The sequence below is a fragment of the Nanorana parkeri genome, unplaced genomic scaffold, assembly GCF_000935625.1.
Source record: "Nanorana parkeri isolate BGI_ZX_2015 unplaced genomic scaffold, ASM93562v1 scaffold983, whole genome shotgun sequence".
In the NCBI taxonomy this organism is placed as follows: Eukaryota; Metazoa; Chordata; class Amphibia; order Anura; family Dicroglossidae; genus Nanorana; species Nanorana parkeri.
Genome location: NW_017307251.1, coordinates 329,615 through 347,071, shown reverse-complemented (window position 1 = coordinate 347,071; position 17,457 = coordinate 329,615). Strand labels below are relative to the sequence as shown.

At 39.3% G+C, this 17,457-nt stretch overlaps 1 protein-coding gene across 1 annotated transcript in view; it reads left to right on the top strand.

Moving 5' to 3' along the window:
• LOC108795580 (vomeronasal type-2 receptor 26-like) overlaps window positions 1-16,668 on the top strand; it is a gene marked incomplete at its 3' end in the record, with an annotated part of 27,935 nt that extends 11,267 nt beyond the window's left edge. The window contains exon 2 of the mRNA XM_018566856.1: window positions 15,977-16,668. Within this exon, the coding sequence (XP_018422358.1) occupies window positions 15,977-16,668 (692 nt within the window). The remainder of the gene's footprint in view (window positions 1-15,976) is intronic.
• Between the last annotated feature and the right edge of the window lie 789 nt (window positions 16,669-17,457).

Sequence of the window (17,457 nt, the reverse complement as noted above, 5' to 3'; positions counted from 1 at the left end):
TTTCAGCAAAGAATGTGGAATTGTTCAAGAAACTTTTGGACGATTTCTTAAGGGACCGTAATATACAGGGGTACAGGTACTCCTAGAATGAGATCCTAATAGGTTGGACTTGATGGACTAATGTCTTTATTCAACCTCAAATACTATGTAACTATGTATATTTAGAAGACGTTTGTTAATTACAGGTTCTCTCAGACAACAACACCAGGTAAATCCATTAATACATTCTATAAAGTCACTGTCACTCAAATTATATTTAAAAATGTTATACCTGCAAAGAAGTAAATGAATACCTATGTTCCTTTTTGCCCATGCCGATGAAACCCAACTCTGGTGATAAGTAATCCCCTACTGAACCACTTTTTTCCGAGGCAGATACTACTGTTGATCTCCTGGATCTCATCCCAGAAGTCAGTGGTTCCTCCTGCTGAACTTCATTTATTACAGGATACATGAGAGATATATCTGTCATAGGAGGAACCACTGAGCACCCGGGAGAGTCAAGAGATTGACAGTCCTGGAAGAAAATTCAGCAGTGGAGTACTCAGCGTTGGAGTAGTTTTCAGTAGAGTGGGCTGCAGGAGGGTTAAATGTTCCTTTCCTTCTTTACAGGTATGGCATGTTTAAACACAATAGAAGTGAGTGACTTCACTTAATGCTTCAAAAGGTGGTAATTAGAAGAAATTTTGTGGACTTTGTTGGTTAGACTGTATGTACCTGGAGCAACCACCAATGCATTATTAATTTGGCAAAACATGGGCTGTTTTGATGGGCAATTATAGGACAGAGCTCACCAATAGTTTCCCCACACACACATTCATATTGACCCATCACTATGATGGGCTGCCTCACTGGTTTATAGTAATGTTTAGGATTTAGGAAGAGGCTGGGCAAGAATCAAAGCTAATAGAAAGTGTTAGAGCTTAACCTATCTAAAGAATCTAGGATTTGTTTGTTTGCTGATACATAAAAGTGATCAGGCAAAGGTTAAAAGCCCCATGTCAGATTGTTTTCTGTTGTTCATATCCCATTGTGAAGATTTAGTTTCACTTCTTGTCCTGATGATAAAACAAGAGGTGAGAGAACAATTCATCAAACAAAACATATACTTCCTAAAAGAAACCTAACAATGTGAATGTTCAGCCAAACCTTGTTTTCTTGTTTTGGGTAGAGTATAGAATGGTTAGAACCCTGAATGGCTTTTACTATTGTTCAGTGCTCCTTTACATCCTGTCCTGCTGGCCACCTTTAACAATACACTAAGTAAGGGGAACTCTCCAACAGAAACACAGACAGAAATAAAAATGATTGTCTTTAGTAGAGTAGGGGGAGGCTAGAACCTCCGTGAGGTCTTTATTTCTATTTTTTGTCCATTTTGCTGATTTGTCTTTAATTCTTGTCTGGTGAAATTGTTGGCTGGAGGACAGGAAGTGAGGCTAAAGCTCTGTAACAGAACCCCAGATATCAGAAGTTCTAACCTTTCCCCACACAATAATTTAGCAACTTTTCTTTCTTTCTAGATTAGTTATGGAGCTAGAGATACTTTACTAAGTGACAGAAAGATGTTTCCAAACCTTTTCCGGACAGTTCCAGATAATGAGATGCAATATGTGGCCATAGTGAAGTTACTGAAAAGGTTGAAGTGGAACTGGGTTGGGATCATTACATCTGATGATGAATATGGAGAGAAGGAGATCCAACAACTCAGCAAACAGTTAACTAATCATGGAATTTGTATTGAATTTAAGATCATGGTATCTGTGAAGAATTATAATACGATCCCTCTAGATCTTCAGACCTCAACTACTTAAGTTCTTATTATTTGCGGCTAAATTAGTAGAACTTATTACAAGTTTTTGCTCCATTGCATTCCTTATCACATGTATAAAACATTTATCATTCCTGATTCTTGGTCATTGGCCACAGAATTTTTTTTTATCAGTAACTGCAGTTTGGTGTTTTCAAGTCCCGATCCCTCTATAGAGAGAATGCAGGAATATTTTGATAGCATTACTTGCTCAAGCCGCCCGGATGACCCAATGCTGGATGATATTCTCATAACTATATACCACTGCTATTCAAATCATCCATATAAGAATTTGCTGATTCCACTCACACTTCTCCATCCCATTCATAACTGCACTTTGGAGAGTTTTAAAAATGATTTATATTTTCCTGATGATAAAACTCTGTATACAGTGTTTCTTGCAGTAAACATATTGGGGGTGATTTACTAACCTAAACACACACACACACCAGGTGTGTGTGATTTTCACACAGCAAAACGTATTTATCAACCAAAAAGTCTCTAAAAGCATATTTCCACTAATGCCATATATGGAAAAATCATGCACATGATGCATATATAATGCTGCTTCACAGTTTAGACAAAAATGGTTAGCTCATGCATTTACATTCCTGCATTCATCAACGCAAGCAACATAACATAGAGCTAATTTACACCACATTACCTTGCAATTCATTGCAGGGCTTTGCACAACACACCTGCTGGGTGTGTACACACTACAAAGGTGTTTAGATTCCTCCCATAGATCATGCTGGGAGGGAACACACTACAGAGGTGTATACACGTTCGTGGTGTGTTTAAAAGGTTAGTAAATCAACCCCATTAGCTCAAGCTTTGCATGACGTATATCTCTCTTTACAAATAAAAGAAAGTGAAGCCGAAGTGAGGTTAACTAGTTTTGTGCATAAGGTGAGTGTATTAAATTTTATTAAATGTACACTGTCCCTCCCATTCAGAGCAAAGTGGAAGAGTATGTGCAAAGGAGCCCCCAACCCATATAAACTTACCTTTGGCAGCAATCCATTTCCCTTTCCCTTTGTTTAAACACTAAAACATAAAAGACCATAATGTAGAGCGTCACCTTCTTAAAATAAAAAATATGTGCAGTAGATGTCACTATTTCTAGTAATCCTTGAGGCTTTACCACTCAACAAATACAACATTTTTGCTAAATCTATAATCTAATACATGTGTGAGGGGTTAGTAGCAGTTCCGTGAGTTTCAGCACTGTGATAGGTCTGCTGTACTATGAAGGTAACTAAGTGATTGTTTAAGGTTTACAACTTAATTGCTAGGCTGATGATTGCTATGGATCGCATCACAGTGATGGTGCTGCTGTATCAGTATCATTACATATCCCAAATTAGGGTGGGAAAATGTCAATTGAACATTGACTACATCAGTTACAATCACAATCTGCCAACACTACTGTATTTAGCAGGTCTTAGGTGCCATGGCTGCCTGAATACAATAGCCAGTAGCAGTGGAGACTAGACATGTGCACCGGCAAAAAATGTGTTCCATTTGGTTTTGATTCGGATTTTGCGTTATTTCATTTTTTGGGATTCTGGCCCGAAAGTCAATTTGTTTCGGAATTCGAAAAGAAGCGGTAGTCTATACGAAGTTGCGTTTCATAGTGACATTTAAGGGAAAGTTTCATGTTTTTCATGTCACTTTGCTGCAACGGAAATTCGGATTTGTTTGCATTCATTATATGTGTAATTCGGATACATCAGAATCTCCGAATTTCGGAATGAAACGAATCGCACATGTCTAGTGGTGACTCTATGAACAATATATGGGGGGGCACATAAGATACCAAAGTCAAAACTGCGGGGGCACTAATAATTTTCAACACTAAATCATATCACTAAAAAAACATAATAAGTATATATAAATGAGATTACAAAATATGAGAGTAATGCGCTATGCAATGATACTTTTTTATTGTACTAACCTAATACTTAAAATACAAGCTTTCAATAATTTTCCTTTCTTCCTCAGGTATTGCTTCAGGCCTGGGAAAGAGAGGGAAAGTCTCAAAAGCTTTTCTTTATAGTTTAAAGCAATTTCAGCAAACACCAGCAAACACCAGGGCTGTGTAAATAATCCCCAATGTTATACAGCAATGCAGAATACCACTAGCGATAGAGGACTACAAATCTCAGTAATACATTATACAGCAATGCGGAATAATACCATCAGCTATAGAGGACTACAAATCCCAGCAAAACATAGAACAATGCAGAATAATAGTATATTAATTTGCTACATACTCTGTCCTGCCGCTCAACTCTGAGGTTCTAGTCTGATGTCTTGGGCAGAGGGTGTCAGGAGGAGTGGGGAAGGGTGCACCGAACCTAAGACACCTGAGTCAATTTGTGTGCCAGTATTGGTTTTTAGTATTGGGGCAGAGGTCAGTTATAACACAGAGTACAGAGGTCAGTGGTGTAATGCAGAGTGCATTGGTCATTAATGTAACACGGAATGTAGAGGTCAGTAATGTAACGCAGAGTGCAGAGGTCAGTAATGTAACGCAGAGTGCAGAGGTCAGTAATGTAACGCAGAGTGCCGAGGTCAGCAGTGTAACAAAGGTAGAAAAGGGACTTACAGTGCTGATATGCTAATTGATGCCCTTTTCTTCCTCTCTGGGTGGCGGGTGGAACATCAATGTTTCTTGCAAGTAAAGCCCCAAGCAGCCTTGTGCCTTGCAGGTCCCACGCTGCTGAAATACACAGGCAGCCAATGGCGGTCCTGCACTCTCCCTCCCAGCCAATAACAGCAAAGGTGGGAGGAGGAACACACAGGTGGCTACCGACTGCCGAGATGCCCATACAGTGAAGTGGGCAGGCAGTCGAATGTATTTTCTCCTCAGCAGAGAAGTGCTGTCAAAGGAGATCGCAGCAGTAGCGGCGGCCGTTTTGAAGGGGAATCAGCGGGGGACCACACAGGGGGGACGGAATAACCTGGAGGGGGCAATTGACCCCCTTGCCCCCCTGTAGCAACGCCTATGGCAAGTAGTAAATCAAAGAAGATCAAGCTGTCTATAAAACCCTAGGCTACAGATACCTTTTCAATTAAGACGTTATTAAAAAGATAAAAATGAATCCTCACCTAAGATATTAATTACAATGTAAGTGAGAGATAAATACACTCACAACCTTAAAATTGCATGTACATAAGATGTATAAGCTCTCCTTGGAATTCGGGTTCTTCCAATACTTTTTCTCCTACTCAACTCGACCAAGAAACTCTGCACTGAGCAAGTTGGTAGATACCAGCACCCACCACACCACTGTTCTTAGCCTAATATTCTCACAGAATGCCTCTGTTTTGCTTAACTGTATCATTACCAAACTGACCATAAAGATATCAGTTCTGATGAAAATAGGAGTGGCCATAAAAACAACAACAATGTAAACGTCTAGGGATATATATTATACATATACAGCACAATGTATATTTTATTTAAAAAACCCTTAGAACCTCCAGCATGATGTGATTTAACAGACTTCATCAGCGGCCCCTAATGCAGTCTTCTCATGCTTTGGTAATTTTTCGAACTGATACAGGTTCCCCAGTAGCCATGGATTCCAACAAATTCCAATAGTTCCTGAAAACTCCTTTGTAAGTTCTATGGTGGACCAGGTGGTAACCAGGGGACGCTTATCTGTCTCTGCAAGTGGCCGGAGCCAGCCGTGAGATGACGGCCAGCTTTGGCTTTCACCTCAGCTCATTCAAGCCGAAGCATATGCCTTTACTCGACTGAGCCGCTCGGCCAACTGCGGGAGCTGTAGGGCTATAGTGACTAGCCCGTACAGCAGCCCTTTGGTTCTACTGTACTGAAGGGCTCAAATAGCCGAAGCCAGCCTTTGTGAATAACCCGCTAAGAAATGCATACTAAATCTGTAGGTAGATTTTATAGGTATGGGTACTACATGTACTGTATTCTTGGTTCATTTAATGGCTCTGTATTTTTAAGGTATCCCACTATGTACACTCAGTACACTACATGGATCCATATGACAAGGAAATATATTTTAAAGAAAAGGGAGATCTGCCCAGCCCGCTGAAAATTGTAAATTGGATAACACAAGTTAAAGACAAAAATGTTACATATTGTAGTCTTGTGGGCCGCTTTGATGGGTCTCTTCCAGAAAACCAGCAACTTACTCTCACACCACAGCTAATATCATGGAAACGTGACCAGGTGAAATAAAAGGAAACTCATACTTTTAGAATACATAGGCTGTCATTAGTGACTCTTGCCCATTTTTAAATCTGCAGGTCACTGGCTGTCATGTTCATCCAAAGGATCTAATGCTTCCTAAATCATTGACCTGGAAAAAATATGTAGATCTGATATTCCTCTTCACACCCTACACACCTACACATTTTTTCTGGGTTGGTTATCAAGAAAGTGGTAAGAAAGAGGTAAAAGAAAAAAAAAAGTATTTACTACCTTCAGCAGTAGCAACCAACATATTTCTCCAAATACAGTTTTCTTTAATTTTCAGATCTGGCTCTGCCTCTAGATAGGCAGAGCCAGCTGTCAGTCACGCAGCTGGGCGGATCTCGACATCGATGTCGGGATCCGATCCGGCTGCGGCGTCTCAGTACACCGCGAGCTACAGCTTAGGGTGATGGGAGGATGCTAGTTTGTGTCCTCCCGTTACCCTAAGGAGAACTATGGGGAAAAGCCCTGACCCCATAGTTCTCCTTTAAAGTGCACCTGCGCCCAAACAAGCAGCAAAAGAGCTTTAAAAGCGATGAGCCCATGCGATTACAGCAAAGATATTCATGATGGATCATTCTGTGTATCAATATAGAACATTGTCTTGAAATCCAGCAGAGACGTTCACTTTATCCTTGAGATCATCAGGGACAAAAGCAAACCCTTACATGAAGTATTTTCAAATGATAAACAAGCAGACCTTGCGATATTATATATTTAACTTTTCTAAAACATTATGGGGTTAAATGTTTCAGTTGATTATGTTAAAAGTCCCTTTACAATCATACTCCCTGCTGACACTCTGCACCACAAGTTATCCATTATTGCCAGAAACAACCTTGTGCATTTACACAGGCAGATGTACTCCAAAAACATGTTGCTTGTTTTTTACTTAATGCACATAACACAAAAACTAAGTGCTTACTTCACATTAATAACATTCAGTATCCCATCAGATATTATACTCATCTGAATATCCTTGGGTGCTGGTAATGCACACAAGGTGGTCATCACATTCCTAACTTCACACCTCCTATTTTACTCACATTTAAAAGATTTTTAGCAGAACACAGGAAACCCTCCTGTCTTCATCATAGATGTTTTCAGAATGCTACTGTCAGGGGCATAACTAAAAATCCCAGGGCCCCATAGCAACATTTTGTATGCTGCCCTGTGATTTCTAATTACGCCCACCTGATATCCCAAACAACCCACTTGAGAGTGACCCTGCAGAGCCCACCATAGACTCTCTATGGGCTCTGCAGGGTCTCAGGTGGGCTGGTCAAACCATCTTACCTGTCAGCCCAGATCGCTCTCCACCTCCTCCATCGCCGGGCCCTGCCTCCTTCTTCGCTGCCGACGCTGGTGTTCTAACGAAAGCTCCCACTTGGCACATCCGGTGACTGCCAAGTAGGAGATGTACAGCAGATGGAGCTAGTGTGCATGGCCTCCTCTGAAGCTGCTGGCTGTCACAGACTAAGCAGCTGCTGTGAGGAGGAACGCGCCACTGCACAGATCACTGACAGGTTGTCAGTGATCTGAACAGTGGCGCGTATCTCCTCACAGCCGCCAGTGACAGCCAGTAGCCTGATATACCATAGCGACCCAGCCTGGGTGGTGATTGTTCTGCCACTGGCTACTGTGTATGTCCATATTCCTGCCTTGTAATCTGTATTCACATGACGAACATGTGTCTTACATTTAGGGTGACAAGCTCTATTTAGTGGCCAGTATTGCTCACAGCCACTTTGCTCAGACCATCCATTGAGATCATTGTATACACTGTATCTGGTGTAAATGCAGTGAAAGAGGAGAAGGATGCTGGGTAAGGATACACAAAGGTACCAGTTTTCCCTATTTTTATACACAGGCTTTGACAGAATAATATTGATGTATAAACACAAATACAATAACAGTCTCAAATGCCAAAGATGTCTTTGAGCCACCACCAATTACCAGTAAGAAGTACTTTCCATCTTGCTACCATCACAAAAAGACCCTCAATTACAACTGCTGATTCATTTTGATGCAGGTAGAGCATTCAGAAATATAAAATCACACTTTTTAAAGCAAACTTTGGTCATAAATGCCCTTCAATGCACCTAAATTCAATGGGTGAACACCTTTATTTTTTGGGGAAATTATTGTAACATGTAGCAAAATGTACCGTTACAGGACTTTTCTCAATGTCTATTGTACGGAGGAGGCATGGAGGACGATATTATCTACTGCTGGCTAGCAAAATGCCTTGTCATCACTTTTTTTTTTTTAATATCATTTCCACATTTAAAAAATGGAGTCTATAACCATTTGTATGTAAGATAAATTTAATTTAAATTATTATTTATATTTTCGTAAAAATTAGCAAATTCCAACTCATCCCCCCTCCATTCGATTAGAAAATAGTCACATAGGTGAATAAAAAAAACAGGTCCATCGAGTTCCCCCTATGTAAGTGTGTGTGTGTGTGTGTGTGTGTGTGTGTATGTGTGTCTGTATGAGTTACTAAGAGTACCTATACCCCTATATATTTTGCTCTCTGAGAAAAACATTTTAAAAGTTCTTGAATGAGTTAATACTTTTACCTGAAACCTCTGCCTGATGAAAGGAGTTCCACAATGTTACCACTCTTACAGTAAAGATTTGCCTTCACAGTTTTGTATAAAACATTTTTTCTTCCAATTTCAGGTGGTGGCCTCTTGTCTTTTTGAATGAACTAACAATATACAGTTTATTACGGATTCTACCATCAATATAAAACAATTTGTATATTATAGCCATGTCCCATCCTAATCTCCCCTTTTCCAGAGTGAACACAATTAATATTTGCAATATTTCCACATAGGTTTTACCCTCTAACCCCTTTATTAGTTTTGTTGCCCTTCTGTTGACTCTCTTCAACTTAAAGACATATTTTCTGTGGATTGGTGACCAAAATGAACCTAATACCTAAGATGAGGCTGAACCAAGGTTTTGTAAAGTGGCAGAATTATCAATTTGTCTTTAGAGTACATTCCTTTATTATGCATGAGAGTTGCTTGTTGTCTTTATTTACTGCAGCTTGGCATTGCATGCTGTTTCTATGTGGGCTATCTTCAAGAACCTCAAATACTTTTCCACCTCCGATTCCTCCAATGAAGCTCCCAATAATTTATAGCTTGCATGCATATATTTTTAATACCCAAACTCATAAATTTAAATTTTTCTGTATTAAATCTCATCTGCCATGTAGTTGCCCTCTCCCCTACTTTACCCATGTCTTCTTTCTTCTATCCTATGCAAACAATGGAATATGACTATTAACACCAACCCCAATATAGTTAATAAACACGTTGAACCCTTGGACCTAAAACTCTGGGGCACGCCACTCCCAACCAAAGGCCAATTAGAAAATGAGACATTTATGGTAATCTCTGGACACGTTCCTTTAGCCAATTCTCAATGTATACACCATTCCATCAATGCTCATAGATTGTAGCATGACTATTAGGCATGTATGGGGTACTGTATTACATGCTTTTCAAAATATAGATCACACTAGATACACTACATCCACTGGCTTTCCTCCATCCAGGTTGCCACTCACCTCTGCATAGAATGCTAATAGTTTGGTTTAAAAAGGATGATCTTTCATTACATCTTGCTGGTAGTCACTTATGATATCATGATCATAGGCAAATTCCTGAATACAGTCAATCTTCATTCCCTTAAATAATTTAAATACTATACTGTAGATGTTAGGCTGCCTGGTCTCTAATTCCCAGGTACACATCTTAATCCTTTTTTGAATATTGGTACAACAGTTGCTTTACGCTGATCAGTTGGTACCCCCCAGGTCATTAAGGAGTCCTTAAAAATTTAGAACATCAATCTCACTATAACTTGGCTTAGCTCTTTAAGTACTTGTGAGAGTAAGTTATCTGGCCCTGGGGATTTATTCACATTCAGTTTTTCTAGACTGTGTTGAGCCCTAACTACCATCAACCAATGTGTAAATTAAACATATTGCTACTTTCAAGGGACTATTCACGAAGCAGCTGAAGGATCTAGCCGTAGCTTCGGCCGATCCTTCAGCTAGCTTCGGCCCCAGGACCCCTTCGGTTCTGTAGAACCAAAGGGCTGCTGTACGGGCTATTCACAATAGCTGTACAGCTCCCAAACTTAGCTGAGCGGCTCAGTCGAGCCGAAGGCATATGCCTCGGCTCGGCTGAGTCACGCTGAAAGCCGAAGCTGGCCGAGCGGCCGGCCATTGGCCGGCCGACAGCCTGCTTCTGGCAGCTGGGCGGAGCCAGGCATGATCTTACGGCTGGCTCCGGCCACTTGCAGAGAGATCAGCGTCCCTGGTTACCAGCTAACCAGGGACACTGATCTCCAGACAGCAAACTCTCCATGGCGCTCCGGGAGTCTCCTGCTCCCGGCCGCCCAGGAGAGAAACCCATTTTTTTTTCTTTATTCTGACACGGAGCCATGTCAGAACAGAAAAAAAAATTTACTATTGGCTATTGCAAATTGAAATAGCCAATAGGAATCTAGCAATGCATTCCTATGGGCAAAAATTATTAATTTTTTTTCTATTCTGACACGGCTCCGTGTCAGAATAAAGAAAAAAAAAGGAAAATCAGTGTTTCTCTCCTGGGCAGTCGGGAGCGGGAGACTCCTAGAGCGCCCGGGAGAGTTTTTTTTCTTTTTTTCTGTTATTGTTTTTCTTTTAAATAAATATTCATGTAATTTTATTGGTATCTATCTTCATTTTGTACATTTACCAGTATCTGCCTCATTTCCCACCCTCGGCTTATATTCGAGTCAATACTTTTTCCCAGTTTTTTTTGTGGTAAAATTAGGTACCTCGGCTTATATTCGGGACACCTTATATTCGGGACGGCTTTTACTCGAGTATATATGGTATTTGTTGTTTTCTGAGGTGCTATGAAGACACAGAAGGTCAAAAGTGAAGTTATATTTATATTATTCTGAACTATATATTATCTCCTCTTCAGGGTTTGTAAATGGGTAGGTCAATATGAACACACATGTGCATGATTTTGTACAAGTGATACCTCTCTCGACCTTAAGGGAGGAGGTGATTAAAGAACTCTCAAAGCCTTTCTCTGAAGAGGAGATATCTAGAACTATTTGAGCTTTGCCCTGAGGAAAGAGCCCAGGGTCAGATGGCTATATAGGTTTATTTTATAAACTTTTACGGAAACCTTTATTACCTACTTTAAAGGAGGCCTTTAACTCTATATTAGAGGACTGTCCCTTTCCAAGACGAGCTCAGGAAGCATCTATTACAGTAATTCCTAAGGAAAATACAGATAATACATTGTGCACAATTAGTAGATGAGAGACTGAAGATTGACTGTGCCTTTGCTGTTAGGAGTCCCCTCTGGGCATGGATGCCAAGTTTTTCTCCCCTTCCCTTATGTTGTTTTTCTTCTCTTTTATTTTACATGCGGAATTATAGTTAGCTTCCCCTTCTGCTCTATAGTACCTTATTACCATAAGGCACTAGAATAATTTGGGTAGAGGGGGTTTCAAGGAGAGGATATTGATTGAAAATTTTTCTCACTGCTATTTTGATGTGACGTTATAACTCTCTGTACTTTGGGAAAGCTGAATTTCTGTGGTTTTGTTGATGTTTGTTTTATGTTATAATATAAATAAATGGCATATATTGGCAAAAAACAAAAGCAGTGACAGTGAAGTCATGCTCAGTGTATGTGCTTCTTGAATGACATCAGGCTGCTCTTTGAATTACATCAGGCTGCCCTTAAACAGATAAGTTAAATTTAGTTTAGGCCATCTTAAAATTCCAGACCCAACATCTGCTAGTCTAATCCCTTTGATCTTTATAGCCTATAAAATAATGACTTTTGACCTGACTCGTTTATTCAAGATTTCAAAATGCTGGGGTGTGAATTAGCCCTAATGAAAAACTAGCAGATGCCCCAATTAATTAGACAGCTTTGCAAATCTCCCAACTATCGCCTAGCCTGATAACAAGGGAATGACAGGTATCTCGCTCCATCTAATAAAAGCGCTAGACCTTAATAGTTAATATATATGTAGCTATTTAATTTAAAATGAAGCATGCACATATCAAACTTGGTGGATCTGGAAGGTCCAGAGGTCTAAAGACCCACATTACCTCTTCTGAGTCAGGCATACAACACACAATAATCTATGGTGTTTCAGGCGATATTCGGTGAAACTATAGGAATATGTCTATTGATATGACATTGACAGTTTGGCAGAGGAGAAGATAATAAAGTGTTCAGCCCTACTTCTCACTACCCCTGATTATTCCTCATTGGGAAAAGGGTCAGTTCAGTGATGGAAGCTCTTGTTTTAACATAAAAAAATAAGGATAATTGTGTAGGATCAGTGAAAAAGCCCCCTTTAAGAAAAGAACGTTTGCAAGCCTTACTTTGAGGAAGGGCCATCTGGATCCATCTTCTGTTGCAATAAACTGATAGAACTCACAAAAACCAGGACTTGTTAAGTACTCACAGTTTTATTCTTTTTCATTGTTTTTGTTGCATCACAGGCATTGTTTAAGTTTCTCAATTGTCATAGCACTTGTTGGGAATGATTTGTGTTTCCATTTAAACATGTGGTAGCAGCTGTTATTTGGTGTAAACGGTTAATTGTAGAGTTAACCAAACCCCAGTGAAGATTACTCTCTGTCTTCTGACCTTATATCGCTGTCCCACCAGTTGTGAAATCTCTGTGCAGGGTGCTGCTGAGAGTGGTATCGGCATGTCACACTGATGGCATGGTAGGATTGAAACTTTGTATAGTTGCTTGTTGGTGACGTCCAGAAGGTTTAGACCAGCTGCTACCGTTACACCCACAATTATCACAGTACCCACAATTTTCATAACACAAATACAGTGTCCATAATTATCACAGTACAACAAAAGTGCCCACAATTATTACAGCACAGCAACAGTGCCCACAATTATTAAAGGAAAGCCCACATTTCTTACAGTACTGCCCGCAATTCTTACAGTACACCTACAGTACCTACAATTATCACAGCAACAAGCAACAGTCCCTACAATTATCACAGTACACTTGCACACATGTCCCATGCCTCCTCCATGCTACATACACAATGTCCTCATCTACTCTCCCCCACTCTCCTCCTGCTCACAGATCACTGATTACAGATCCCAGACATCCTCACTGCTCCTGGGTTATGGCTCCCCCACAGCTCTCATGCAACCATTCCTGTGAGCCCACTCAGCAGCAGTACACTCCCTCATCACCACTCAGCCACACATGCAGAACTTCAGCTTTGCCCACACTTCCAGCATCCACCGCTCAGCCTCACACACACTGTCCCATATCCATTATTCAACCTTGCACACACACCAACCTGTGTCCACTGCTCAGCCTCACACACACATCACCCCATGCTTTCTCCTCACTTGCTTCTGCTATGCTTCCGGCTGAACAAATTTAATTCTCCGATCCCCTGATCAAAATGTCCAAGTAATCCCATCATCATCATATTTTAGCCGGTAGGTGACATGTCCACAAAATGCTGATGATGATGGAGACCACACTCTCCACCCATCATCCAATATGTAAAAATGCATACACCATATCTACTTCCTGCTTCTGATGATACGTTCTTCCATCAAGTCTAAATAAATTCTTCGCCAGTAGGGAGGAACTCAGGTGCTGACCAAATATGGTCAAAACTTGAGCTCCTTTGAGCAAGGAAATGTCATGGGCACATCCACCCTATCAGCTGTAGGTCAGGTATTACTGCAGTGCATGTAAACAGAGGGACAGGATGATTTTGCTGGCATCATTTACCTTATATCTACCAAATATAGGCACATAGCCATATAAGTTCAATGACATAATTGCAGCCCACCCCTTTTCTTATGTCAAGCTGCAGTTGGGGTATTCCATGCCAGAAGACGATTGGGGGAGTAGTTCCTTCCAGATTCAGAAGAGCTCATGTTCAGATATTTTTCGATATGAATCTAAACTCATTGTATGCATCAGTACAAACTTAATCGTACTGACAATGGAATAATTAAATCCGTTCTTATTATTGTACACCTGCTTACAATCCTACCCCATGTGGGATGGACTTAGATACATGATCTACAAGCTCTTCAACCAGAATATACTCACCTTCAATCTACACATGTTGTAATCTCTACAGGACTCAGTTAGAGCTTTGTAAGCATGACCTTATTTCTTTACTACATGTTGTAATTTTGCATCCAAATACTATCCTACCCCTTCTATGATAGGGTCACCATGGGGGCTGGTTGAATTTTGTGGATTGTCAGATTAATATAGAGAGTTGGAGTGGTATATTCTCTAAGCACAAGGTTTTTGAGTTCTTTTACCAGTAAGATTCCTTCAACATACCCCCACTGCTACCGTTACACCCACAATTATCACTCCTTTTTAAATCCTTGACCATCCTCAGAAAAGGACTACATTAATCTCGGATAATTTGATGAATCCATCAACAACATCCAATTTTTAAATTGTTCCACCAACATCTTGACATTATTTCCCCTTATTTTTACCTTTAATTTTTTAAAGGCTCAGATGGGGAAGTCCTTTCTCTAAGTCCCTGTGGTACCATACCTACTTTAAAATATTGTACCAAAGGAGCAATGTCCTATTTAAAACTTAGCTGTTAATTACCAAAATTGTTATGTCACCTAAACAAAGTTTTTCTATTTTTAAAGTGAATTTCTCTATGCAAAGTTAAATGCAGTAAAGCAGTTATCACTTCAAACATTGAATCGAGCAAAAACCCTGCGTTTTTCTTGCATATTATTGGGTATTCTTTGCCTAAATAAATTTTCAACACATCCAATTAGCTAAGTTAATATTTCCTTGCAAAGTAAAATATTCATTTTGAAAGAGAACACACTCTACTCCTTTAGTAAATCAGAGCCTTTGTATAACATGTTGTTCTCCTAAAAAAAACGAAGGAAGGAAAGTTAGCTTAGAGAAAGCTTAGAATTAGACCCGAGGCTGTAATGCCACCCAAACACACATGCAAGAATATAATGCAACATGGCTAAAATGATCCTTAAGGTAAGATAAATGGAGTTGACTTTTTTGAAACCAGTTTAAATATGTTCTGATTATAATTAGCAGTTCATTATTTGGTTTATTTTCTTGGCCTCGGGTTGTCCCTTTAAAATTAAATTAAAGAGTGAATAACATTCATTTTTGGCATATGGTCCTTCTTAATTTTCTGGTTTTCTAGTTTCATAAATAGTATTTGTAATCATTTATATTGTTTTTTATCTTAGGCCCCAAGAGGTCGATGTTCTGCAGAATGTCTTCCAGGGTTTAGAAAAGCTCTAAGGGATGGGTACCATGTATGCTGTTATGACTGTGTTCAGTGTTCAGAGGGAGAAATATCAATCCATTCTGGTAATCTTTGTGTTCCTTGCAAAATTATACGGAATGTATTTTGGTTTTAAATATTTAAGAAACAAAGAAGTTTTTTTCCACTTTGACCAGTAATACTTTTAAAACAAATTCTTGCTATAGATATGAAGTGCTAATTTTATTCTGCAGTTTTCCCCTGTTATATTGACACCAAAATAATGTTTGTGGTACAAAAAAGAAAAACATTTAGATATCTATTAATAGCATTCTAAAAATTGCTTATCTTTTATGTTCACATCACAGAAAAGGGCATGTTAATTTACCTTCCTGCTGAGAACTAGGAATACACATAAGTTTGTGTTCTGAGTTTTCATACCCACTGTCAATTGGAGAGCTGAGTCGTAGAGGTATTGTCAAGTTAACTGACACATACCAACACTGGTAAACCAGATCTGGGTGTCTAACTTTCAATAAACTCTGGTCACAAGAAGGTTTGGTGGCAGCATTCATTGTACATTATGCACATTTTTCAGTATATTTTTCTTCTACAGATAGTGAAAACTGCCAGATGTGTCCTGAAGATCAATGGCCTAATGAGGCTAGAAATATTTGTGTTGCCAAATGTTATGAGTATTTGTCATATGAGAAGGACATTGTGGTTGTATTTCTTTCTGCATTTTCAGTCATATTTTCTGCTACATCTCTCTCTATACTTGGAATGTTTGTTTGGTTTCGGAGCACTCCCATAGTCAGAGCCAATAACAGGAACCTCAGCTTCATTCTGCTCTTCTCTCTCATGCTGAGTTTCCTTTCTGTTTTCCTGTTCCTTGGACATCCGGTGGATATAACTTGTATGCTGCAACAAGTCTTCTTTGGAATTGTCTTCACAGTCTCTCTGTCTTCTATCCTAGCCAAAACCATCATGGTTTTTATTGCTTTTAAAGCCACCAGACCTGGAAGCTCCTGTAGGAAATGGGTGGGAGTCAAACTTCCCAAAACAGTCCTGTTGTTCTGCTCATTAATTCAGGTTATGATTGGTGTTTTCTGGTTGTCCATCTCTCCACCATCTCAAGAGTATGACATGCACTCCTATCCTGGGAAGATCATCATTCAGTGTAATGAAGGGTCAGTTATCTGGTTTTACTCTATGTTGGGTTATATGGGGTTTCTGGCAGCTGTGAGTTTTGTTCTGGCTTTCATGGTGAGGACATTACCAGACAGTTTTAATGAGGCCAAGTACATCACCTTCAGCATGTTGGTCTTCTGCAGTGTCTGGATTGCCATGATTCCGGCTTATCTGTGTACCAGAGGAAAGTATACAGTAGCTGTGGAGATATTCGCCATACTGATCTCCAGTGCTGGAATATTAGTCTGTATATTTTCTCCAAAATTGTATATTCTACTTTTCAACCCTAAGCTAAACACAAGAAAATACATGCTGGCAGGAAGAATGATATAAAATATTCTTTGGTAAATAAATATTTATTAACTCTTCATCATTACAAACAGAAATTTTCACATAACATTAAATAATTCACATGACACAAAACGCAAATCATAAAAACTAACTCTCCAAAACAGAGTACATCAATTTCCAATACATAGTCGTTATTACTCTACTATACTCGTGTTGGCCTTAATGCAACTCTAAACATATATTTGTATCTTTATCACAGAAACCATACAAAATATTTATTATTTAACCTCTAATTAACCCTTTGTTTATGTCTATAATAAAATACTTCATATAAAAGAAAAAAAAAAAAGGAAGGCTATTGTATATTACTATGTTCCTATTATATACCTATTGTACTGTTCTTATTGCCAGGTTTACCATTATACATTCTATACCTCTATATTTGACATCCAAAATACCTAAATTGGGAGGAATATAATAAGAGCCCTTTTTACCTACGTATGTGACTTTAGAAACACTATTTAAATGAACAGACTATACTGTACTTTATAGGTTATGTGTAAAACCTATAAGTACATACAAATAATGTGAACAAAAGTGGGTATTCCAATTCTA